The sequence below is a fragment of the Staurois parvus genome, unplaced genomic scaffold (assembly GCF_062004578.1).
Source record: "Staurois parvus isolate SC_StPar_1 unplaced genomic scaffold, SC_StPar_1.0 ptg000061l, whole genome shotgun sequence".
NCBI lineage: Eukaryota > Metazoa > Chordata > Amphibia > Anura > Ranidae > Staurois > Staurois parvus.
This window is the reverse complement of record NW_028317857.1, coordinates 12623448-12650649: the sequence shown is the minus strand read 5'-3', so window position 1 is coordinate 12650649 and position 27202 is coordinate 12623448. Positions and strand designations below refer to the sequence as shown.

Here is a 27202-nt window from a genome sequence, read left to right as displayed (position 1 = left end):
TATTGTCAAAACATAAAGATTTGATTTCAAATATATATATATATAAAAAAAAAAATATATATATATATATATATATATATATGTATTATGATTTAAAGAATAAGTTCACCCTTCATAACATGTTACATCCATTGTCAACCCCCCCACCCCCCAATCCCCATTGTGACTGCTAGTGGGGGATCTTCTGTCCCTGCTAGCTGTCACAATTTTTAAAAATCCACCCGCCCGGCCGCACCATTCATTCATAGAGTTCTCTGAATAGGAAACTACAAGTCCCAACAGCCTTTGCAGCTGTCGGGTTGTAGTTTTCAATTAACTACCATGGTGCTGTTGAGTGCTGTGGTAGTTCATTGATTTTTTTTTTTTTTTTTTCTGTCAGTTTAAAGCTGTCTGCTCATATGAGGTATGAGCAGGCAGATCACACTGACAGTCTGCAGGAGACCTGCATGGCACCAGTGATCCGCTGATAGCTGGTACAATGCTTTCCAGACTCCTAAATCAAAAAATAGTAATGTGCATTTATTATTTTTTGTTAAAAGGGGAATTTATCTTTTAAAACTATTTATTGATATTTTGATATTATTTTTTTATTTTTATTCCTGTATCCCAAAGTATTCCTGTATCCCATGTGACTAGCAGCAGAGGGCTATAAGCTCCTCCTGCTTGGTTTTATCTGCAGACAGGCTGGAAAAGACTTGGTCATGTGACAGCTGTTTATCGATTAGGGAAAAGGTCCTCAGATGTTGTTTTATTATTATTTTTTTTCACTGCAGTGCATTGCATTATCTCTTTTATTCTGTACATTATTATTTGTTTATTATTACTGAAAATAATTTTGATGCATGAAAGCGTGTTTGTGGAGTGATATACAGGTTGCGTTGTGCCATCTCCTAGGTTTTCAAAGTTGTCTTCTAGTTCTTGGTGAGATTTGCTCAGGTTTATAGTCTGTAAAAATGATACCTTCCATGTGTCACAAATCCCTTTGATTTGGTTTTCTGTGGAGCAACCTACATTATTTGCAGTAGACTGGAAACATTTTGAGTGCATCATACCAAAATAATGCAGAAGTACAGCGGAACAACTGTATCAATGAACCGTTATCGGGATTCATTAAAGAACTGCAAAGCATTAAAGCTATTTCAGATTGTAAATGCCAATATACATGTTCATGGTTGCTGTGCGATTGTGAAATCTGTTAGCCAAAGCCCAACAACTAGTGATAGCTTGTGGGTGGCTCTTAATAAATACATCCACTCACAGGAGGCATTTTTAATTAAAGAGGACATTAATTAAAACTGATGATTTGCTTCCTATAAGGAACATCTGAAAATATTAATAGATCCTTATCAGTCCTCGTAAAAATCCACTTCATCTTAAATGCCTCCTGAAAAAAAGCAGTCCACTACCTGTGCCTAGCCACTTCCCTCTGGATGGACGTCATATGACATTCTCGGGTTTCAGTGGAGATATCTCGATTCTTGCAGCTACAAGCAGCATTCACATATCTTTTTTTTTTTTAGCTGGTGATTCCTTGTGTTGTAAAAGTTGTCCTAGCGACTCATTAGCCGCTGGATTGCTTTTACAGACGGTGGGAGGGAATGCCCCCCCCGCCACCCAATGGTGCCCTTCGGTGCTCTCCTGTACACTCAAGGAGCAAGAGAAAAGATCCGGCGGTGGCCCCGGTTTTTACCATAGACCCCAGATTTCTCCATAAAGAGCAACTGTCTTGGGATGTTTACATTCCTTGTAGAAAAAAAAAAAGTGGGAAAGTGTAAAAATAAAAAAAAATATAAAAAAAATGTAAAGCGCCCCGTCACCTCGTACTCGTGTGCAGAAGCAAACACAAACCTAGGTCGCACCCGCATATGTAATTGTAGTGCTTTGCAAGAGAGATTTTTTTCCATGCGGACGGAGATATTTGTATATTACCAATGTTAGAGCAATCCACCCGAGCAGATTGAAATGTTTTTGACGTAAATTTGGCAATTTTATGTGGTTATTACGTGAGTGGATTTTCTTTCTTCTTTTATTAGTAAAAATACCTGTGTGAACTCTATGTTAGCTTTTGTATCTTTTTGAGCACTGATCCATACTTTATCACAGGACCTGCGAGGAGTGCTGGATTTACAGAGTGAGAATTCTGGGGAGGATTGTTTGAGTTCTGGGAAAGTCCAGCTGGGTTTATGGAGTCTAAGTGATTTGATTGAAGGCCAGCCGCCTCTGACAATGCAATTCACTGTGGAGTCAGCAGCTAGGCTCATGTGAAAAAGTATAAATAAACAGCGCAAATCAAACAACTCATTCAGTACATGTTACAAATAAAATTGTAGTGAAAATAACCAATTTAAATAAAGTGCCAAAAAATATTATATTAGTGTCCACAAAAAATATATGCATAAAGTCCTTTTATCCCAGAAAAAACATAGGTATTATGATTTCTCCCAAAAAACAGTGCTTCCACCGTCCACTAGTGTGAAATCAAAATCAACCGCACTCACCAGATGTTGGTGAGTTATGTGCCTTTTAGAATTTAAGGGATCCTAAACCCCCTCTATATCCTCCAGAACTCCTAAATCGCTTTGCAGGGCTAGATGATTCCACTCACTCCTCATATGAATTCCACCGCGGTCCAAAAAAATAAAAAACATATACCATAGCATGATACTGCTATACCTAATGTAATATTATAAATAATACCAGGCCACTCACATGTTAAAGATAAATAGAAAGCATTGATTTATTGCCTCCATAGGCTACCAAAATATCCAAGGGATCACACTCCAATCCAGAGACCTCACAGCCTGTTGGTTTACAGAGGACAGAAACCCAGATACAACAATCAAGATGGCCGCTTGGAACGCACCCCTCGGCGTGCGTTCCACTCACCAGAAGTGACGTAGGATGGCAGACCGGAAATGCATCAACGCGTTTTGCCCCTCCCACAGGGCGTTTTCAAGACACCATTTCCAGTCACCAGACGCTATTTATACACCACAGAATCCCTCCCCTATGTTAATTACCTATGACGCAAACTAATAGGTTATCATCCTCTGCTCCCCAGCGTGAGATTCCTTTACAATTCGAGGACAGGTGTAAAGTACATTATAAACATATATACCTTCCTTTAATTCATACAGCAATCTAATATATCTACATATAACTTAAAACCTGAGGAATTCTTTAATAACAAATGACAATATCTCCATAAAAAATATATGCACATACCCATACTCATAAAAAATACAAAAAATATAATAAAAATGAAACTAAAAATAAAAATATAAATAAATAAAATTAAAATAAAATTAAAATAAAAAATAATAAAATTAAAATTAAAAATAATAAAATAAAAATAAAAAATATATATAAAATTAAAATAAAAATAAAATATATATGAAAAATAATACAATAATTGAATATAATGACCATATTTCTATATTTATATTACCAATTGGATAAGAAACAATTTATATCAACCTCTGCATTTAACCCCTTAGGGCTCAATGTCCCCATTTGATAAATCCATTTGGTTTCATTTTGTGATATACTTTTAACCATATCACCCCCTCTCCATGGGACATCAATCCTGTCTATCCCACAAAACCTTAAAGATGCCGGGTCCCTGTTGTGATACATTCTGAAATGGTTTGACAAGCTATGGTATTTATATCCTTTCTTGATATTTCTAAAATGTTTCCCAAGCCTCACAGAAAGTTTCCTAGTGGTTCTACCTATGTACTGGAGGTTACAAGAACACTCCAGCAGATAAGTAACATGGGTACTGTCACACAATATGAATTTCTTGATCTTATATGATGAACCGTTGGAACATGATTGGAAACTGTCATATTGCCTTTTATTGTCACCTTTAAAGTTCTTACTTGCTATGCACCTTCTGCACTTGAAAAAACCAATCCTATCCAAAAAATGTCACCCCTCTCTTAGGTGCGTCAGGGATATTTTTCACTAGTCTCGTTCTTAATGTTGGTGGCCTCCTATAGATGAACATGGGCCTCCAGGTAGAATTTTATTAAGGACTTCTTCCCTTTTTAAAATTGGCCAATGCTTTTTTATAATTTTTTCAACCATTTTAAATTGACTTGAATGGCCTGTAACAAAGGCAAACTCCCCTACTTTACTTTTATGTCCTTTTTTCTCCAACAGATCTTCCCTCTTAATATTTTTAACCTGTTCTAAAGAACTTACTAGATCTTTTTCTCTATAACCTTTCTCTTTAAACCTATTTAATAACATATCCGATTGACTCTGGAATATGCTGTCATCATCACAGTTCCGTTTTATTCTAATAAGCTGACTCTTGGGAATAGATTCCAACCAATTTCTGTGGTGACAGCTATGACCCGGAATGTACCCATTCCTGTCGACCTCTTTAAAATGCGTTTTTGTCCAGAATTTAACACCTTGTTTGTAAACCATGAGATCTAGAAAGTCAATAGCTTTGTCACTGATGTTATGAGTAAATGATATATTAAAAGAATTGGTGCTCATCTCCTGAATAAATTGCTCCAACCTTTCTCTTGTACCTTTCCATATTATGATAATATCATCTATAAACCTACGATATAATAACAGATCATGGTTCCTATTCCCAAAAATAACTTTCTTTTCCCACCTACTCATAAAAAGGTTTGCCACTGATGGTGCATATTTGGCTCCCATGGCCACACCCATTTTTTGCCTGTAGAACCTATTGGAATACCAGCAAAAATTATGAGACATAGCTAGATCAAGACTCTTAAGTAAAAAGTCTATTTGCTCCGATTTCATTCCTGATTTTGGCTCCAAGGCCCACTTTACCGATTCCAATGCATCACAATGTCTAATATTGGTATAAAGTGAGTTGACATCAACACTCGCCATAATACAATCCCCCTCTTCTTTGATATCCTTAACCAAGTTAATCAAATCTCCACTATCCCTTAAATATGCAGGGAAAGTAGGAACCAGGGGCTGCAAGAATTTATCAACATATTCACCCAATCTAGAAAAAAGGGAATCAATCCCACTAATGATAGGTCTACCAGGTGGGTTTTTCAAGCTCTTATGAATTTTCGGCAGTTGGTATATAACCAGCACTCTTGGAGCATTCGGTACTAGATATTTACTTTCCTTTTTATTAAGTATCCCAATCCTTTCTCCTTCCTTAATATGTTTAATTAATTTGGCTTTGTATTTTTTAGTGGGGTTGGCCTACAGAACTTCATAGGTGTCAACATCATCAACTAATCTATTCAATTCTACATAATAGTCATTCTTATTTAATACCACAGCACCTCCCCCCTTATCTGCTGGTCTAATCACAATATTCCTATTTTTTTCTAAATTTTGAAGTCCCCTTACTAGATCCTGCTTTTTCCTTGACCAAGGGACAGACAGTTTATCCAAATCATATTCCACCATTTTTTTTGAATGTATCAACACAACAGTTATTCCCTATTTTGGGATTGAATACTTAATTTAGTATGCAAGTATAGACCCTCATTTCCTTTTTCAACATCACTGCTGATATTTGAATAAGGATCACCATCTCCTTCATTTCTTACAGAAACAGCATTAACAATACCTTTACTCATCTTATTACTCCAATATTTCTTGAGATTCTTGTAAATTTATGTAAATCAATATAAGTTTCTAATTTATTACGTTTCTTATCCGGTGCATACTTCAAACCTAACGCTAAAACTTTCAATTCCTCATCATTTAAAACACAGTCACTTAAATTGAAAATTCCTTGATTTAGGTCGACCTTTTTCTTTTTCCTTTTCCCCCTTCTACATCCCCTCCTTCTACTTCTCCCCAATAGGGGTCCTGATGAACCATGGGTGGTCTCCACCCTCCCCCTTCTGGGTGGGTAGTATGGTCCCCCTCTTCCTCTCATGTAGAATGATCCCCTTGCTCCTCCCCCTCTCCATGGGGGTCCTCCAAACCCTCCTCTTGGAAAATCCTCCACCCCCCCGTCCTGTACTCATAAGCCCAAGGTGATGACATACTATATTCTTTAAAAGGTTCAAACCTATTCCTTGTGGGCACTTTAGAAACATGAAGGAGGACAGTTCATCTGTCTATATTTTGCTCAGCGGGGGAGGAGTTTTTATTCCTATTTTGGGAGGAATGCCTAAAAAAAGGCCTAAAAAGCAACATATTGTTTCACACAAAAAAATCAGGAGAGAGCCCAAAATTCAAATGTAAAGATTTCAATGGTTATTTTTTTTAGAAAATTGGAGCAGAACGCTAAATATAATTACATCTGACCAGCTGCAGTAGTTAAAAGAAAACTCCATTGCTTGTTTTTTTCATTTGTTGTATAAAATAAAGATGTGGTTCATTTGTTTTATTTGCTGGTGGATTCTGTTACCACATTTATATATATAATCCTTGTATAACCTCATGTCCCTTTTTTCTGCAGTATAATCTTACCAAAATACTTTGACAACAGTGTGGTTAAACTACTGTATAAGAGTACGAGCAGTTCATCAAATTTTATTGCTCTTAGCCTTGCAATCACCAGGGCAAACTCTAAATAAATGCAAATAAAGGGGAGGAGGGGGTCTGGAGCAAATATTGAATATTTGTATGCGGGGCATAATTTGGTGTCATTGATTGTCAGCCTATTAATAAACCAATCTTAACTCATACCAGTATCTGCCAAGGGGTCACTATTGTCAGCCATACACAGGGTAAATTTGTTATCTTCAAACATATTTTAACAACATTGTTCCCTGATTTCAAATTATAAAAGTGGGGTGGAAATTGATTGAAAGAACCCTTTCAAGTAGTATTGAGATAGTTTTGATGATGATCTTTAAAACCACAAACAGAGGGTGCACTGGCCTAGTGCATTACCATCAAAAAATGTTAATAATAAATAAAACCAAGTGATATACTCACAAACACATGTGAAAAGTGAGCGTGTCATAAATAACAGATGACACTGCCTCCAGATTTGCATGCTCAACAGATCGCATAGGATAGCATGTGGCTTATGTATTTTGAGAGTAAGACCTCTTCCTCAGAGCCTTGTCAGTCGGGTATTGTTCAGTCCTGATTTACACTATACTTTCCATTTGGTCGCTGGAAACTAGGTAACAGTGATTTTTTAAAGTGTATGTAAACCCCAACAACAAACCTCTCTTATTTGCTTTCATTTGGCATTTCAAATATACCAATTATAATGTTTTGCTATCTCTGTTCGATAAGTTCGAAATCATACCTGTTGATCTTGTCTGAAATCTAGTAAGTTGAAAACTTCTTGTTCTCTTTGCTATTGTTGGTTGTTTTCACATACTCGTGTTGCCTGCTTTTACTTTGAACTCCATTGAAAACCATTTTTTTTCACATTTTTGTTAATGGGTTTAGAGTTGATCTTTAAAGCAGGTTGAAAGCCACCAAGTAGCCTAGTGTATGGCCAGCATAAATTAGCAGTGCTGTGATGTGCATATGCTAAGAATGTGTAGCCTGATGGTCCTTTTCTGCTGATGCAAAGGTGGGGACAGGTTGGAATCTTGCTATGAATGGTTTTTGCTGCCTATAAGACCCATCTCAGTCACTTTACACTTAGGACATCACTACAGTCTACTACGTGGGTACTAGATCATACTCTCATAATTCTCCTCAGTCCCAAATACTCTTGCCTTAGTCCATAAATCATGTATAATTTGAATTGCCCATACCTCAGATCAGGCCCTGCGCTCTCTATAATATGGTGAAACCACATTAATACTGCCCCTTCGCAATTCCCAGTGGTCAAAGTATGCTGAGGGGACCTCTACCTTCTTTACATTTTACCCGGAGGATGTGTACTTACTATATTAGACACATTTCTTTGAAAACAAAAAAAAAAACAGCTTGTGAAAAAAGTGTCCTTAGTTATAAAATGTACACACATGATGTTTGAATGCATTCTTTTGCTTGCTGATTAAGACTCTGAGATGCCTGATCGGATATACCATTAGGCGCAGGTGACACTGCTGGGGACAGAGTAATTGGCTAGAAAACGAAGGTTAAAAAAGTTAATTCCCTGGCAACATCTATCCACAGCACTGGTCCTGACAGCTTTCGTGTCTCCTCTTCTTGAAGGATATTTTGTTTTCCTCTCTTCTGTGGGTTCACGTTGTATATCATTGTACTTTGCAGTGTCATATTAAATAAGTCCATGTGTTGTAGAGATGGTCAGTGCCCGTTCTTTGGGTCATATTTATTGGCTTTAGAAGATTTATCCTACAAAAACGCTGTCTTTGCTGTTCATTGCCAGCAATTTAATTTGTTTACTCACACAGTTTTATCATAATTTCTACTCTGTTCTAAGCGTTTAAACAACAAACTGGATTGTGAATGATAATTTCTTTCATGTCTGTCTAAAAATAGTGCAGTGATATTTTTAAAATATTTTTTTCATGTAACTTGGAAGCAAGCACTGAAGGAAAATCCTTAGTTACTGTGATTCGCATGTAAATGTTTTTATGATTGCGGTACTGGGAACAATATTTAAGGTTTATAGTATGCTGACCGGTCACTTGACTCATGACTTGTTCCTCTCCCTTTAAACTGATAGAAAATCGGTGTTGCTTTAGAAAACTTAAAGTATGCTTAAAGTAGAACTCTGGTCAAAAACCACCTAAGCTTAAACCTACTTCCATCCCTATTCTAAACCTGTTCTAACTACCTTGTAAAGATAATATGTCTATACTAACCTAATCTAAGAGCACCCTGGTCACATGATGGAGTCCTAGCACCAGCTTCAGTGTAGAGGAGGAACAGCTGACAAGGGATGCCCCACGGTAAGTCTATGGGAGATGTCACTGCCCAGGCTCTGCAGCTGTTGTTGCCGATCTCTCCTCTTCACTGAGGCTGGCCCCTGGTGAGATGGTGACCAGACCAGAGCTCCTTCAGGTTAGGTAAGTATACACTTCTTGCCTTCTCAGGGAAGTTAGCATAAGGCTTAGAATGGAGGTGGGGGTAGATTTAAGCTTAGTTAGGCTTCCACTTACATTATTTGAAAAGCAGCCGTCATGGACTTGGACTAGTATTTCACCTAAAGTATTTAGATGCAGGTGAAGACTAGAAAGTCTGATGCTATGTTCAAAAGGTTGGTCTGTCTGGGAAGATTTGTAGTCCAATGACTGCTTCTGTGGGCTGCTCACTCCCTGTTATCCCAGCGCCATTTTGTTTGTAGAATCTGAAGGTAAAGCACCTGACAGAGGGTTGGACAGTAATACCCGAAATTCCCAGATGGATTGATACAAAGTCAGGAATTATTGAAGAGAGATGTTGCGGTTGGATTATTGAAGAGTTATAAGAGGTCAGGGCCTGAATCAATCATCCAGGTTGCAACTATAGTTAGAATATCACTTTTGGGTGGACTAAGCTTTTTGAAGAAGCGTGGTCACTGCACATATATGGTCACAATGAAATATACCCTTGTATGCATATAAAGGTGCACACTGGCATTTACACACTTATAGCCATGTACATTGGTTATTGTAATGCATGTCTATGTGCAAAAATATGCTGCAGCTGTGGCTTCCAGTTGCCATAACTACAACCGTAATTTTCTATGTATCCCCATATGCTATAAATTTGGCCCCGTGCAGTAGCCTTGTTTAAGCTGTTTGCGAAAATTCAAAACAAATCTGTCTTTAGACCGACTCCCTAATACTGGTCAAATCAGGGTTAATCTATGTAATGAGTATAGTTTAAATAATGCTATTCTCATGATGCATTTCTTTGTTTTGCAGGTGATATCACACAGAAGGGTTATGAGAAGAAGAGATCAAAGTTAATAGGAGCATATCTGCCTCAACCGCCAGGTATGTACTACATTGTATCCTTGAGTCATCAGCTGTGGTCGTTTAACAATCAATCACATTTTATCTTTGAAAAAAAGAACCATGAAAACTGGTTGCCATTTGGCAAGAGCTCTGCCTGTGCACATGCTTTACAAAATCATCCACTTTTGGGGTATACAAGCTTTATAGCATTGGAGGAAGCCAGTATTTTGAAAACCATAGGGATATGTACCAATGGGTGCTGGATACAGACCTAATTTTATTCTCTTGGGAGTAGAAAATTGGACTAGACCTCATTAAGGCCTAGTTTACATTTGCGCAGGAACACACGAATGTTAACATGTGTTGCATTAAGACAGCAAATTAATGTTTTCAAACCTTAAATTTGTGTGGGCCTATGCAATGGCGAAAAACGTCAGTACCCTATATTTTCTATGGGTGACGCGTCAAAAGCCCCTATAGGTCATCAGTTTCATGTTACAGAGGAAGTCTTGTGCTAGAATTATTGCTCTCACTCCAGCATTGCACGGGGATATGTAACATGTTAATCGCCATCAACATTTTCACACGTATGCGCCCCAACATGTGTGTTTACGTTTGTACATGTACAGTATATATGTAGGGGCCTCAAAATTTTGTTTTTCATCACGTAGGGGACACAAAGTTCCCTACATGATGATTTTTAGGTGACAGGTTCTCTTTATCTCTTTCAGACCTTGTATGCTTCCTCTGGGCTCCACTGAATGCAGATTGCATTGCAATACATCTCTCCCTGATTATAGCTGGGGAAAGTGACAGCCGTGACTTGGTTGTGACGGCATACACGTAACCTTCCTGATCACAGAAAGAAGAGGAGGAGAGCGGACTGTTCGTCTGCTTTCCTGTCTTTCCTCCACCTGCCGGCACCCGCCATGGTGCTCTCAGATGGGCAAGCAGAGCCTGGATACATGGCAGGAGAGCTTGGGGGGCGGGGGGTGCCACAGGTACCTGGGGCTGTGGAAACAATCGGGCGACAGCTCAGCCACATGACTGCTTCCACCTGACAGACAAAAGTCTGCTTGTTAGTTTTATACACAATTCCGGTGGCTGCAGCCACTGGATTGTGTATAAAACCCCCTGCTTCCTATGGTGGCACACCTGTGGGCTTGATTCATAGCCGCACTGCATGCATCAATAGATACACACAGCATGGGTCTTCCCCACCCCCATTCTCTTATCACATGATTTGACTGAAAGTATCGGGAGCCAATGGCTCTCACTGTCTCAGCAAAGCCTGTGAGAGCGGAGAGAAGAGGAGAGAGCCGCTGCAGACAGCACAGCGCTGAATGTTTATCTGTAGAGAAAAAATGTTATACAGAAAATGCACACATGATATGAGAATAAATATAATTTGATATACTTGTAAACCATATTGTGCCTGAATGTATTTGTCATATGCAGAATACAGCCAGCACTCGTAGACTCTGCCAGCATAGTGTTTATACAGTAATTTTTTTTTTTTTGCATCAAAAAGTGCAAACAGTAGTGTGATGTACAAATTATATTGTGAATACTGTATTTCTTCCACACATTTGGGGCATGTGCAGTAAGCATACACAGTCTATTAAAACCTATTGTACAGGAAACTGAGCAAATTCACAGTCATGCCAGGATATAAATTGGGCAATAAATACTTACAGCTGGATTTTCCAACATTTTCTTGCCAATATGTTTTAATGTTGTCTCAGTGTATAGTTTGTATTTTGTACATGTGGATAGCTGTATTTGTTCATTACATTAGTGGGGCTCTGCATCCTTCTTGACGTTTCTGCACAGTGGTTGTGCTGTACGGCACCTTCTCACAATACAAGTCTAAGGGGGGCATTTATTAATTTGGCTGCACATCTTGGAAATGCTTAACAGGCAGGTTCACATATAACATTGCTTCCTATGGTGCCTGTTCACATACACTGTATTGCCAAATGTATTGAGACGCCTTCCATTACATGCACATGAACTTTAATGGCATCCCAGTCTTGGGCTGTAGAGTTCAATATTGAGTTGGCCCACCCTTTGCAGCTAAAACAGCTTCAACTCTTCTGGGAAGGCTGTCCACAAGGTTTAGGAGTGTGTCAATGGGAATGTTTGACCATTCTTCCAGAAGCACATTTGTGAGGTCAGGCACTGATGTCTGATGAGAAGGCCTGGCTCGCAGTCTCTGCTCTAATTCATTCCAAAGGTGTTCTATCGGGTTGAGGTGCAGGCCAGTCAAGTTCCTCCACCCAAAACTCATTCATCTATGTCTTTATGGACCTAGCTTTGTGCACTGGTGCGCAGTCATGTTGGAACAGGAAGGAGGCCATCATCAAACTGTTCCCACAAAGTTGGAAGCATGAAATTGTCCAAAATGTCTGTCACGTTACTGGAACTAAGGGGCCAAGCCAAACCCCTGAAAAACAATCCCACACCATAATCCCCCATCCACCAAACTTTACACTTGGCACAATGCAGTCAGGCAAGTACCGTTCTCTTGGCAAGCGCCAAACCCAGAGACGTCCATCGGATTGCCAGACAGAGAAGCATGATTGGTCACTCCTGAGAACACGTCTCCACTGCTCTAGAGTCCAGTGGCAGCATGCTTTACACCACTTAATCCAAAGCTTTTCATTGTACTTGGTAATGTAAGGCTTGTATGCAGCTGCTCGGCCATGGAAGCCCATTCCATGAAGCTCTCTATGCACTGTTGTGCTAATCTGAAGGCCACACGAAGTTTGGAGGTCTTTAGTTATCGATTCTGCAAACAGTTGGTAACCTCTGGGCACTTTGCTCTTCAGCATGTGCTCACCCTGCTCTGTCATTTTACATGGCCTACCACTTGGTGGCTGAGTTGCTGTTGTTCCCAGTTGCTTCCACTTTGTTATAATACCACTAACAGTTGACTGCGGAATATTTAGTAACAAGGAAATGTCACGGATAGACTTATTGCACAGGTGGCAACCTATCACGGTACCACGCTTGAATTCACTGAGCTCTTGAGAGTGACCCATTCTTTCACAAATGTTTGTAGAAGTAGTCTGCATGCCTAGGTGCTTGATTTTATACACCTGTGGCCATGGAGGTGATTGGAACACCTGGATTCAATGATTTGAAGGGGTGTCCCAATACTTTTGGCAATATAGTGTATGTCCAGTGCACTGGCATTGCGGATTGAAAAAGAGTCCTGTGATTTCTGGGCAGTGCGGTCCAGTTCAGGTGTGGATTACAAGCTATTGACTTTGATGGGAACAGTTTCTAAACCTCACATGTCATCAGCTGTGAACAAGATAAAATCCAGACCTGAACCTGATCTAAACCTGACCTGAACCGCTGAACAACTACTGTGTCCATTAGCTGTGAAACCTGAGCTTCAATCCGTATCACACATGTGTGAATCTCCGACAGACTTGATTATACTTGGGCAGCTTCATTTGCAAATTCCCTCTTGGTTCCTCTAAAGTAGCACTGCAACAGAATAAAACCTGCACTTTGCCATGTTTTAGGGATTTGAGTGAGAAAATAGTTTTACTCACAGCAGAAGCACTAGATTGTAATCTCCAAGGAGCAGGGCCCTCCTAACCCTCTTGTATTGAACTGCATTGTTGCTGTATTGTCTCCCATTATATTGTAAAGTGCTGAGCAAACTGTTGGCGCTGTATAAATCCTGTATAATAATAATACTATGTTTAATACAATAACTAAAAGCTGAAGTCATAGAGCTGGTCCAGGTTCTGCAGGGATCTTGACAATTATGTTGGCATTGGCCCAGAAGCCTGACTGGCAGGTGACTCAGCCTCCCAGCACACTGCTGAGATCCTGAGCCAACTGCTCCCACCCTTTTTACAGCCCAGCGTTCCAGTGAGTGCTGGAGGGGCAGAGCAGAGACCTTCCGTTTGCTCTCTGCTTACTGAAGACTGCGAGATCTGTGGTCTTTGATTGCTCAGTTCTCTCTGTAGATGTGGCAGGGGACAGACACAGCATCGGACTGATACTGCATATACATTTTTTTTGAAAATCCCGCACTTCTCTTTTAATTGCCTGAGTATCTTTCCCTGTAAATATTGACAGTAAATATTTACTTTTCATGCTGCCCCTGCATCCAATTACCACTGTGTTAAAAAAAAAAAAAAATATTGAAGTTTGTAAAGAAATTGACCCTTCCAGGGATTTTTGATCCCCTGTGTCCCCCTGCTGCACTAAGTTGTCCTTTCCACTCACCTGAATGTCACTACTGTCTCCTGTAGTGATGTGAAGGTTGGCGGAAGGAACCACTGAGTGCGGGAGGACCAAAGCGCATGTAGCAGCTCTTTCTGCTCCTCAAACCATTGTCACTGGGACAGAAAGTGAGAGAAAACCTGTCCCAGACAGTAAAAACGGACAGGGCTTTCACCCTTCCCCACTCTATTGAATATGATGACACAAAAGGCTTTGCTGAGTATACACCATAAAATATGTAAATCCTTACCTTAATCTGTCTCTGGCCAGCCTTCTGTAATCCCAGCATATACTCATTATTGGGATAGGAAATTGAATTTTCAGACTATTCACACATACAGTATGTTTAACTGTGTATTTAGCTGTTTGCCAAAGGAGAAGCCATCTAGAGCTCTGTATCATTGTAGATGTAATAGACGATGTAAAGCATGAATTATTATGATTGATTAGATTGATGAGGTTAAAGATTTGTGAATATGAATAACATAGTATAAGTTTAGTATAAGGACTAATATTCTGTTACATTGTTTACATTTACAAATCGTTAAAGGATAAGTTCATCTTTGGGAGCATGGTACATGTTCTTGCCTCTGCCCGATCCCCTTCCACCCCACCCATGACAGTACGGGGAGAGGTTTTCCGTATTAGCTGTCAATTTTTGAAAAGAGTGCGGCCGTGTCATTCATTCACAGCATTCTGTGAATGAATGAATTACAAGTCCTGACATCCTCTGTGGCTGACGGCTTGTAGTTCTCAATGAACTACCATTGTGCACTATTGAGCACTTTGGTAGTTCATTGAGTCTTCCTGTCAGACTGCATCTGCTTGCCTGTATGGGATGTACAAGCACACAGATACACTGACTGTTTGCAGGAGTACTGCATGGCACTAGTGATCTGCTGATTGATGGTGCAATGCTTTCCAGGCTCCAAAAAAATAGTAAACATCGTTACATAGTTAGTCTGGCTGAAAAAAAGACAAAAGTCCATTCAGTTCAACCATTAACAAAAAAAAAGTTATAATCCTATACCCACAGTTCATCCAGAGAAAGGCAAAAAAACCCAGGAAAGCATGATCCGATTTGCTCCTGCAGGGAAAAAAATTCCTTTCTGATCCCCCGAGAGGCAATCCGATATTCCCAGGATCAACTTTACCTATAAATGTTAGTATCCAGTTATATTCTGTGTATCTAGGAAAGAATCCAGGCCTTTTTTTAAAGCAATCCACTGAGCTGGCCAGAACCAACTCTTGAGGGAGTCTATTCCACATTTTCACAGCTCTTACTGTGAAGAAACCTTTCCGTATTTGGAGATTAAAGTTTTTTTTTTCCAGATGTAAAGAGTGCCCCCTTGTCCTCTGTGATGACCTCAGGGTGGATAGCTCTACACCGAGTTCACTATATGAACCACTGATGTATTTATACATGTTGATCATATCCCCCCTTAATCTCCTCTTCTCTAAATGCACATTCTTTTTACCTGCAACAAAATGGGCATTTATTTATTTTTAAGTAAACTTATCCTTTAAGCCTATTTATCTAATTAATTCAAATTATTTATACTTCTTAATGATGGAAAAGCTAGATTGCTTGTACTTTTAGTTATTTTTTTCTCTGAGCGGTCATTCATCAAGGACTCTGGTTGCATTGATATACAGGTTTATTTATTTATTAATTTTTGACAGGTACTTGTATAGCGCCATCATTTTGCGCAGCACTTTAGATAGTTATTGTGTATTCACATCAGCCCCTGCCCTCAAGTAGCTTACAATCTAAAGTCCCTAAATCACATCCATACATACACATACTAGGGCCAATTTAGACAGGAGACAATGAACATGCCAGCTTGTCTTTTTGGAGTGTGGGAAGAAACTGGAGTACCCAGAGGAAGCCCATGCAAGCACAGGGAATACATGCAAACTCCATGCAGGTAGTGCTGTGGTTGGAATTCAAACAGACGACCCTAGTGCTACCAGGCAGAAAAACAAGAGAAAATGTAAAAGTCATATCAAACTTGCTCTACAATAATAATACTTGAAAATGCACTATAGAAAATCCTTTAAAAACTATTGTCTAACTAGTTTGTGATCTTTGTACTGTATATGTATATTATGCTAAATCCACCAGGAAGAAGACAATGATGATAATGATGTGGGTTTTTCACAGGCATACATAAAAAATTGATGCTAGCAGAAAAAAACAAAACAGGGCGCACTCTCCTCGTGCATTACCGTAATAATGTGAAATTTATTTAAAAAAGCAAAAACATACTCGCAAGCGAAAAAGGTCATAAAAACAGAGACAAGAAGTCAAAGGATGCCTGTCATGGACAGCATGGGTCCTCGGATAAAGTGCTAATGCATTTTGGGAGTCAAACTCCCTTCCTCAGAGCAATAGATGAATGCTACATAGAAAATCCATCTTGGATGGTAACTGCAAATTTGGTTTAATATTTAGGTGTTAAGAAGGAAGGGCCAGCTCGTTTTATCCCAAAAATATATATTTGTTTTAGTAAAATGCCAGTGAATACTATCAGCTTTAACTGGACTAAAAAAAAGTCTATTCCCTGCTAAGTAAGGACTTTGAGAAAGTGAGGTCTAGTGAAGGTCTTCCCTTATAAAACGTACACTAAAGTATTAATTATTATTATACTTGTAGGGGTGGATCAAGTACTGCCACCGGAACGTAGAACGCCCGTCACCCCCTCCTCTTCCTCCAGGTATCATCGCAGACGGTCCTCAGGTTCACGAGATGAGCGCTATCGTTCAGGTAAGATGTTTGTTTTGGTCAGTTTTTGGTCTTTGGATAGTTTGCTTGTTTGGACTGCAGAGCATGTCACGTAGGCAATGACGATGTACATAATGACTCTGTGTAAGGGTCTGGTGGGGGCAGGGGCGGACTGACCATTTGGAAACTCGGGCACTGCCCGAGGGCCCAGGGTCAGTAGAGGGCCCCATGAGATGCCCCTGGTACCTTTTTCATAGGCTTTTTTGAGTTTAGGCAAGGACACAGGGGCCCCATGATCCCCTATTGCCTGGGGGCCCCATGAGTTGTCAGTCCGCCCCTGGGTGGGGGGATCATGTGAGAAATGACAGTGGGGTTGATTTACTAAAACTGGAGAGGGCAAAATCTGATGCAGCTCTGCATGGTAGCCAATCAGCTTCTAACTTCAGCTTGTTCAATTAAACTTTTACTAAAACTGGAGAATGCTAAATCTGGTGCAGCTCTGCATAGAAATCAGCTTTCAGGTTTTTATGTCAATCAACCCCAGTGTGTCATGATGACCATGTTCTCTCCTTTTTTTTTTTTTTTTTGCAAAGTTAAAACACACATGAGTGCCACACAAACACCATAGGAGGATTTGGTCAACACTTCTTATTCACCACAAATGTTGCTCTACTTTTTGGATAGGGTGGGAAAGGTTTAGAACCCTGGCCCTGTTTTTACAACTATTCAGGGCTCCGTCAAAGAGATTTCCGCTCACTTAGTGTTCCAGTGATTTCACCAGACAGGAAGTGAGAGTGAAATCTCCAACTGCAATACCGACAGAAATAAAAAGGCTTCTTTTAGTAGTGTAAGGCTGGAACCCTAGTCAGCTTTTTATTTCTGTCTTGGCCCCTGCTGCATATATGCCCTTACTTCTTGCCCAATGAATCACTGAGCTTCCTGTAATCAAGACTGGTCAGTGCTGCTCCCGCTCCTTGTACAGGGTGGCTGGTCTTGTATCCACCCCCTCCTGGTTTTCTGCAGACAGCCTGTAGTGGTTGGAGCCTGTTGGACCCCTCCCACAGCTCTGCTCTTGACACTGGCTATATACGGAACAGTAATAAGGTCCCTGCTACTTTTATAAAGTAACATTTGTTTGCAAATGCATTTGGTGCATACACAGTGGATCTATGTCCTTTGTGGCCATTGATGAATATAATTAAATCAACAGCTTTAAGTAAAATGAATGTGTGTGAAAAAGTGGAATATGAATGAGGTGGAACTCCAGATAAACTGTTTAATTTTTTATAGGTTATTTCTGTTCTGGTTTTATTGTGGTCTGGGTTGTAGTGTCCCAGTTTATAGATTGCCCAATAAATCCTGATGCATCAGGATATGTAGAAATAAGATCATGGCATAGATTCTAACACTTTCTCATGGTCACCAAAACTAGAGGCAATTTTTTTTTTGCTGAAGTATCCCACTGTTCAGTCTTAAGGCAACATTAAACCAAAAAGCAAACATTTTTTGTATTGCAGCTTGTCAATCTTTAGATGCGATGGCCCAATTAATTTTCTTTTTTTAAGGCTTTCTTTCCTTTATTTTCACCTGGTGATCTGTCCAGTAAGTCTGTTGTTTTTCAACAGAACAAACTATCCTGGAGAAGTAGCAGTAACAGGTTTGAGACAAAAGGTTTCCTGTAACTGCTTTAAAAGTGTTAGCTGGAGTTCAGCTTCAGTTTGTTAGCATATTTAAATCTGTTATTATATCTAACACTCTCTGCCAACAGGCTAACAATGCTGCTGTCTAAACGTGCCCCTGTGCTCCTTCAGCCAGAGTAGGGCCACTCTAATACAGGAGGTGTGTTACTGGTCAGATTACCAGGTTAAAATAGAGGGAAAAAGCCTAAAAAAAAGAAAACTAATGCAACCACCACATCTAATGATTGATAAGCTGCTTATGTTAATGTTACATTTTTGGTTTCGGGTTTAATACTGCTTTAAGGCTTAAATAGTTTTAACTGTAATAATGATAACGCTTTCTTTGTACTGATTCTATTGTTGCAGATGTTCACACAGAAGCAGTCCAGGCAGCCCTTGCTAAACATAAAGAAAGGAAAATGGCTGTACCTATGCCATCAAAACGACGCTCATTGGTGGTGCAAACATCTATGGATGCGTACACACCTCCAGGTCAGTGAGTATTTGAACTAATTTCTTGGTTATAGGGTTATAATTGTTATTTTTCATATTTGTAGTGTTAACATTTTATTTGTGTTACTTTTATGTGTAATTCTGTAATACCAGAATGGAGCCACAGCTTTTCAATTCAAAGACTGTAGCAGGTTACATTACTGTGGCCTTTTTTGTCTCTTGTTCCCTGTATTGAGATTATTAATTTTCACTTTGTCTTGGATAGATACCTCTTCAGGGTCAGAGGATGAAGGCTCAGTACAAGGGGATTCCCAGGGAACTCCCACCTCAAGCCAAGGGAGTATAAATATGGAGCACTGGATCAGCCAAGCAATCCACGGATCAACCACGTCAACCACTTCTTCCTCCTCCACACAGAGCGGGGGCAGCAGTGCTGCACACAGATTAGCAGATGTTATGGCCCAAACACACATAGGTGGGTACTCTTCTTATCACCACCATATAAAGTTGAGGTGCCCTTGAGATATGAGCAGATTCCTTCAAATTAAAGTGGTTGTAAAGGCTCAAGGTTTTTTTACCTTCATGCATTCTATGCATGAAGGTAAAAATCCTTCTCTGTGCAGAAGCTCTCCCAGCACCCCCTAATACTCACCTAAGCCATTGGCTCCCACTGCTGTCAGTCACAGCCAGTGAGCCACTGAGAAGAGAGAAGGGGCAGGGCTGAGCTGTGGCTCCGTGTGTGAATGGACCCACAGAGCAGCAGGTGCCCCCATAGCAAGCTGCTTGCTGTGGGGGCACCCGACAGGAGGGAGGGGTCAGGAGAGACTGCTGGGGACCCGAGAAGAGGAAGATCCGGGCCGCTCTGTGCAAAACCACTGCACACAGCAGGAGAGTATAGACATGTTTGTTTGTTTTTTTTAAATATAAGCTTTTAGAATCACTTTAAGTAAGCTGCTTATTGTCATAAACTTTGACTGTGATGATCTTCCAGAAAGGGCTGTCAATAAAAGTGCTGCGTCAGGGTTCAGGAGTAGACCCCCTTTTTTTTTTTTTTTTTTTTTTTTTTTTTTTTTTTTTCTTTTTTAGAAAATGGTATGGATTTCTTGCTATACATAAAGGTTACGTAAAGGGTATGCTTAGTCTAGAAACATGGGCATTTTAGAGGAGAGGTAATCATTTTGTGTAGGTAATTTAGAGGTCAATATTGATCTTGTGTAAATTTTTTTTTTAGTTCTAGGACTATGAGTAAAGGAAATATCCATTTAACCACTTGCCACCTGGTCACAGTAGATTTACTGCGACTGGGCTGCAACTGTAGTCTCAGCAACGTACATAAACGTTGCCAGATTGCTTCTGGGTTTGGAGCTCGCATGCGTACGCAGTCAATCCATGCTGTGGTGGGGCACAGTGGTATTTGTGTCTGTAAGTGTCAGCAAATGATTTATGGCTGAGATCTGCTGACAGATCACAGCACTGAGTCCTGTGTTTACAAACACACAGGACTCTGTACACAGAGCAGTGATCTGGCTTGCTGCAAAGCAGGGAGAAAAACAGCCAGATCTCATAGTAAAAGCAGCACTTAATACACACATTACACTTGTTATGCACACAGTTAGCCATTTTATTACCCCTTGATTTTCCCAGCCAGTGTCATTGGTACAAAGACAGTGTATTGTATTATATCTGATCACTGTGTTAACCACTTCCAGTCCGGACACTTTTACCCCCTTCCTGTCCAGGCCAATTTTCAACTTTCAGCGCTATCACACTTTGAATGACAATTGCGCAGTCATGCAACACTGTACCCATATGAATTTTTAGCATTTTTTTGAGACAGATATAGCTTTATTTTGGTGGTATTTGTTCACCACTGGGATTTTTATTTTTTTTGCTATGTAAATGAAAAAGTCCCAAAATTTTGTAAAAAAGTGTTTTTCTTATAAAATTTTGCAAATAAATAATATTTCATCATAAATCTTAGCCAAAATTTATTCCGTTATATTTTTAGTGAGAAAAAAACCCAAATTAGTTTATAACCAAAAATTATAATTTTTAAACTTTTTTTTATGTTTATTTTTTTTTATATTATTTATTCGTTTTTTTTTTTGTTTTACATACTGTCACCCTAGCAGTACAGTGTCACCATGGTGACATGGTACTACTTGTGGGGGGGTGATGAAGATTTTTTTTTTTTTTTACTGATTGCTTTTACACCCATAAAGGCTGTAAAAGCAATTGTTTCTCCTTCTCTCTGGCTGCATTCTTGTAGCAATTGAGAACTACTGTGTGAGCTGTGATTGGTCACAGCTTGTCACATGGTACAAGGCTGTTGTGAATAGCCTTGTACCATGTGACCTCTGTGATCATTCACAGATTTCACACGTAGTAAGCAATGATGTCAGAAGTGACATCTTGCTTACTACTCTGCATGTGATCACTGATTGGCCAATCAGTGATCACATGATCGGGACCTCGCAGAGGTGTCCCGTACGACGATTGGTGTTCCACTGTGTCCAGAGGACACAGCGGGCACTGGATCGCGGTGATGCACGCTCCCAGGAAAGCGTGCACAAGCAGGGGGCGGGGAGGCCATTTATAAACAGCCACCCAACCCTGCACTGCCACTGTCCAGCCGTTTATATACAACGGCCACACGGGAAGTGGTTAATGTCAGTATTGATGTCATTGTCAGCATACCTCCCAGCAAGGGTCTGTTGGCGTCAGATTGCCCGACACACTATCACAATCCCACTATAAGTCGCTGATCACCACTATTACCAGTATAGCATCATAGCTGCATACATTTCAGTATATATACACCATAGTTTATAGTCCCTATAACTTTCACACAAACCATTTAATATACATTTATTGGGATTTTATTTTTTTACCAAAGTTCTGTAGCAGAATACATTTTGGTCTAAATTTATGAAGAAATTAGATATTTTTTTATTGATCATGTTTTATAACAAAAAGTAAAAAATATAATTTTTTTAAATCAAAATTAGACTTTTGGATTTTTTTATTCGATGTTTTTTTAACAAAGTATAAAATATTGCGTGTTTCAGTCTTTTTTTGCTTTTAAAACAAAACAATTAAAGACCCAGTTGTGATCAAATACCATCATTTTTGTAAAAAAAAAATGATATAAATTTCATTTGGATAGAGTGTTGCATGACTATTAAATTAGCACGGTGCTGAATAGCAAAAAATGCTCTGGTCATGAAGGGGTGAAAACCTTCCAGAGCTCAAATGGTTAAGATGGCTATATAGAAACAAAATTTGTTTTATCCCAAAATGATTGATAGGAGGAGATGTCCCCAATGTACCTTGAAGCACCGCACTAGCAGGACCCACAATAGTCATTTCCCTGACTTACAGAATAGTACAGTGTAGCATATTACGATGAGAGATTAATTGGCTTTCTATTGCACAGAATTTTCTAACAGGATTTTAGCTTTTTCTTTGGGTTTTTTTTTTATTCGCTTTTTCCTGGATCAGAAGTAATTAAATGTTGAACCTGATGGTCTTTCTTTAGCCTTACTGGTTTAATCGTTACAATATTACTCCGCTTTACAAATTCTCCTTATAGTTCAGGGCAGAATTTAGCCGATAGTACAGCATCAGTTACTTGGGCTGTTGAACAGATAATCCACGAAATGTAAATGTGCAGCATGTCCAATTGCTGGCAAATCCTCTAGATTGCATTTCCTTATCTAGATGGGAAAGTTCTATTTAACTTCAAAATGTTTTTATAGTTTAGAAAATAGAGTGTATGTATTTTTGGAATTAAAATCACTGTATAAATTAATGGGAATACCAGTAAATAAATACATTTAAAACCTAACTAAAGTTTTAGTATGGCTAAATACATTTTAGGTGCATCAAACCAAAAGGTGTGCTCAGTGAACATTTGTTTTTCCTCAGAAAGTAGAGTAAGAAACATCTGTCCCTTGCCAGCATGCTGCATAAAAGAACCCTTGTTCTTGTTGTGGAAGCAGTAGTCTCTCTGCAGAGGTTCACCCTGCCTACTGCTAAATCAGAGCAGGAGTTCTACAGTCAGCACTAGCACGGGTTTCATTTATGGTGGAGCTACAGTGCTGGCTTAGTGGGGGTCAAGCTTCTGCAGAGAGCCAACTGCTTTCAACAGACAGCAAGGGAAGATCTACTAAAACTGGTGCACTCAGAATCTGGTGCAGCTGTGCATGGTAGCCAGTCATCTTTTAACGTCGAGTTGTTCAATTAAGCTTTGATTATAAAACTTGGAAGCTGATTGGTTTCTATGCAGAACTGCACCAAATTTTGCACGCTCCAATTTTAGCAAATGATCTCCCAAGGTTCCTTCTCAACAGTCTGTTGGCAGGGGACTGGCTTTTCTACACAGGCTAAGCTGGTTTCTACGGAAAATGAGCTTTAAGACTTTGCCTGACCAATAACAATACAATTTGCTCACACTTGGGCTGACTATATTACAATCATGTTGGAGTATTACATTGGACCAATGGACGGAAATCTTTCATTAGTAATTTAGGAAAAACTAAAGAGCTGTGGAAGGAAGATACCTCGCTATGTTAATACACTGAGGAATAAAAACATGAGCATTTCCAGCTTTCCAACTAAAGTCGTGTTTATTTGGCATATAAAAATGTCCCGTGGCCATAATGAAGTCATTGTGGTTTGGGTAGGCTTACCCTCTATGACTGCCGGTGTAACACACAAAATATTTCTTCCTCCTCTGAATGTGTGGCATGTACCATCAGAAAAATGTATCCTTCTATACTCACCTTGCCTATATACAAATGTTTTTCCTTTCTAGACATTTTTCTTTTTATTCTTTTATAACTCAAAAGGGTCTCCTATTGAACAAAATGTACTTGCCTCCATTCAGGTTGATTGTAAATTATGAATCATCCTTGACCCAAGCTCAGGTGCGCTGTATATTTTGCTGGTCTAAACAGCTGTGGTTCGGTGAGATTTGTTTTATTCTTCTGTAGGGCCGAAGACAGAATGTTATAGCATTTGTGATGAATCTCCAAGATGCCAGCTGATTATCTGTCTAGATTAGAAAACTCTGTTTGTCTCTTTTACCTCTTGAGTGTTGGCATAACACCAAGAGTGGAAAATTCACTGCTGCTGAATGGCTGTATTCATCACATAGATTTCACTCTTAACTGTTTTCTCAGATTGCCATCTTTCAGTGCAAGTTTCTGTCTTATTACCGAACACAAAACATTTAGATTTTTCTTCTTAATCTTGGCTTACGATTGCTTTTCTTCCCTAAAGGAAATAAAAGGACAGACGGACAGTACCACAGTATGTATAGCCGAGTCTTCTGATGTTTTTTGCATCTTGAGTTGTTCACCAGTGCTACCTCTCCAAGCTTCTTCCTTGCTATGCTGATACACCCTTCCTTTATTCTCCCAGTTTGCTTATCTACCTTAACGTAAAACAACACAAATGCTGTTAACATACTTTAGAACATTAAGGGTCATTTATGAAGGTACAAATGTGGCCTTTTGTGGCTGTTTTGTGATGTAGTGCAGCTATTTAATGAAAAAAAAAAGAAACATTTGGAAGGATTGGAGTGGATTAAGGTATTTCCAAGCAAAATGGCAGCCTTGCAACAATTGTAGAAGATTCCCTGTTATGGGGCTGAGAGTGAAGTTATTAGTTTTGGTCAGGACTATTGCTAGGTTAGGAACAATGAGTCACCTTTTTTATTTTTTCTAAAGGTGCCTATGGTTTTATTACTCTTGAGCTCCCTTTCATCTGTGACTCTTTTTTTCCCTTAAAATTACAATCCATCTGTCTCCATGACAGGGTGCTTAAAAGTGAACACTGATGAAGAATTTTGGTTGTAGAGATGATACAATTTGCAGAGCATAGTGCATACTATGTAACATATTAAAATGGAACTAAACCCTCCAATCCTTCACAGCCAAAGAAGCTGCCATCTTAGCCTCTGTTTGATCTGTAGCTGCCATGTGAACAGATATGACACCAGCATTTGATGGCTTGACAGTTCTGTTACGGGGAAACAGATCTATGGGTTTTGTTCGGCTTTATATTTTTAATTGTGGGTTTAGATAAGCCTTAAGAATGGGTGCTATGTATCTAGCTCACAATCCATTAAAAAGAAGCAACTTGTGAATCTATTATTTTATTAAATAAATGTACTAGTGGTTTCTTATCCGCATGTAAAGTAAAGGGTGTTTACAGCAAAACCTTTTTTTCCAGATGGAATGAAGAGGGATTAGAAGTTTTTATTGATCCCACTGGGGAAATTGACTTTCTGTTTGTTCCATGAAAGTAGTTGCCATACTGCGTACCACATCCTACTATAACGTATTTAGCACGAAGAAAAAAAAGTAACAGACTTTACTGGTACCAGGGACAACAACCCTGGTATAAAATCAAGTATTTATTACAAAATTAAAAGGTATACAGTGGGAAAAATAATTATTTGATCCCCTGCAGATTTTGTAAGTTTGCCACCATACAAATAAATGAAGGGTCTATAATTTTATCATAGGTGTATTTTAAATGATAGAGACAGAATATCAACCAAAAATCCGGGAAAACATATGATACCAATGTTATAAATTGAGTTGCAGTTCATTGAGTAGAATGAGAATTTATTCCCCAAGTAAAACATGACTTAGTACCTGGTGGAGAGCACAGAGGTAAGATGTTTTTTTTAGTTTGTTACCAGGTTTACACACATCTCAGGAGGGATTTTGGTCCACTGTTCTTTACAAATCTTCTCTAAATCCCCAAGGTTTCTTGGCTGTCAATTGGCAACTTGAAGTTTCAGCTTTCTCCATAAATTCTCTATAGGATTAACATCTGGAGACTGGCTAGGCCACTCCATGACCTTAATGTACTTCTTCTTCAGCCACTTCTTTGTTGCCTTGGCAATATGTTTTTGGTCATTGTCATGCTGGAAGACCCAGCCATGACCCATCTTCTGTGTTCTGGCTGAGGGAAGAAGGTTCTCAACCAAGGTTTTACAATACATGGCCCCGTGCATTGGTCCCTCAGTGCGGCAAAGTCGACCTGCACCTTTAGCAGAGAAACAGCCCCATTGCTCAATGTTTCCACCTCCATGCTTGACTGTAAGGATGATGTTCTTAAGGTCATAATCAGCATTTTTTTCTTCCAAACACGGCAAATCGAGGTAATGCCAGAGAGATCAATTTTGGTCTCATCTGACCACAGAAATTTCTCTCAATCCTTCTCTGGATCATTTAGATGTTCATTGGTAAACCTCAGATGGGCCTGTACATGTGCTTTCTTGAGGAAGGGGACCTTGCGGGTGCTGAAGGATTTCAGTCCATGGTGGCGAAATCTTGAATGGAGCTCCAGACTGAGGGCGATTGATGGGTAATTTTGTATTTCTTCCATTTGCAAATAATCGCTCCAATAGTTGTCTGCTTCTCCCCAAGCTTTTTGCTGATGGTCTTGTAGCCCATTCCAGCCTTGTGCAGGTCTACAATCTTGTCCCTGACGTCCTTTGACAGCTCTTTGGTCTTGCCAATGATGGTGACGTTTGAATAGAAGAAAGAGATTCTGCGGACAGGTGTCTTTTATACACATAATGAGTTTTTGTTAGGAGTACCTTCTTAAATTGACAGGACTAATCTGTGTACCACTTGATCACAAAGCCAGTCTGTGAGAGCCAGAATTATTGTTGTTTGGTTGGGGATCAAATACTTATTTTACTCACTGAACTGCAACTCAATTTATAACATTTGTATCATGTGTTTTTTCTGGATTTTTGTTTGATATCCTGTCTCAATCACTTAAAATACACCTGAAAAAAATTATAGACCGTTCATTACTTTGTAAGTGGGCAATCTTACAAAATCTGCAGGGGTCAAATATTTATTTTCGCCACTGTAGAAGACATTGAGGCTCCATTCACACTGGGCATTTTGATCACGCTGGTAACGTTACCTGTCACTGTTCAACTTTTTTTAGCGGTTTTGCATTAGCGTTTAGCGGCGTTTTTCCACGTTTGCGGGTTTTAGTGTTTTTTTTTTGTCAAAACAACATCCAAAAATGCCGGTTTGTGGCATTTTACCGTGTTTTTCAGCATTAGAGTGTTTTTACAGCTAAAAAAACTCCTCTAGAAACCCAGTAGTCCTGGTTTTTTTTCCAGCCAAAAATCGTCCCTGCCAAAAAATGTTGATTACAGTCTATGTGCATGGGCACATAGGATAACATGCTGGGGGTTTACTAGTTGTAGAAAAAAATGTCAAAAGCCAAAAACAGCAGCTGTAAAAACATCCAGTGTGCATGAGGACTAA

The 27202-nt window shown here is 39.4% G+C and overlaps 1 protein-coding gene across 6 annotated transcripts in view; it reads left to right on the top strand.

Annotated features, from left to right (window-relative positions):
- Nucleotides 1-27202, top strand: part of DIP2C (DIP2 acetate--CoA ligase C (putative)) — a 627226-nt gene that overhangs the window by 321042 nt on the left and 278982 nt on the right. For 4 of the 6 annotated variants that reach the window (XM_089668744.1, XM_089668740.1, XM_089668738.1 and 1 more), the window contains 5 exons: nt 9756-9827; nt 16693-16803; nt 18807-18932; nt 19159-19368; nt 24177-24206. In XM_089668744.1, coding sequence (XP_089524870.1) covers nt 9756-9827; nt 16693-16803; nt 18807-18932; nt 19159-19368; nt 24177-24206 — 549 coding nt within the window. The remainder of the gene's footprint in view (nt 1-9755; nt 9828-16692; nt 16804-18806; nt 18933-19158; nt 19369-24176; nt 24207-27202) is intronic. The other 2 variants (XM_089668739.1, XM_089668742.1) reach the window with 1 other exon arrangement.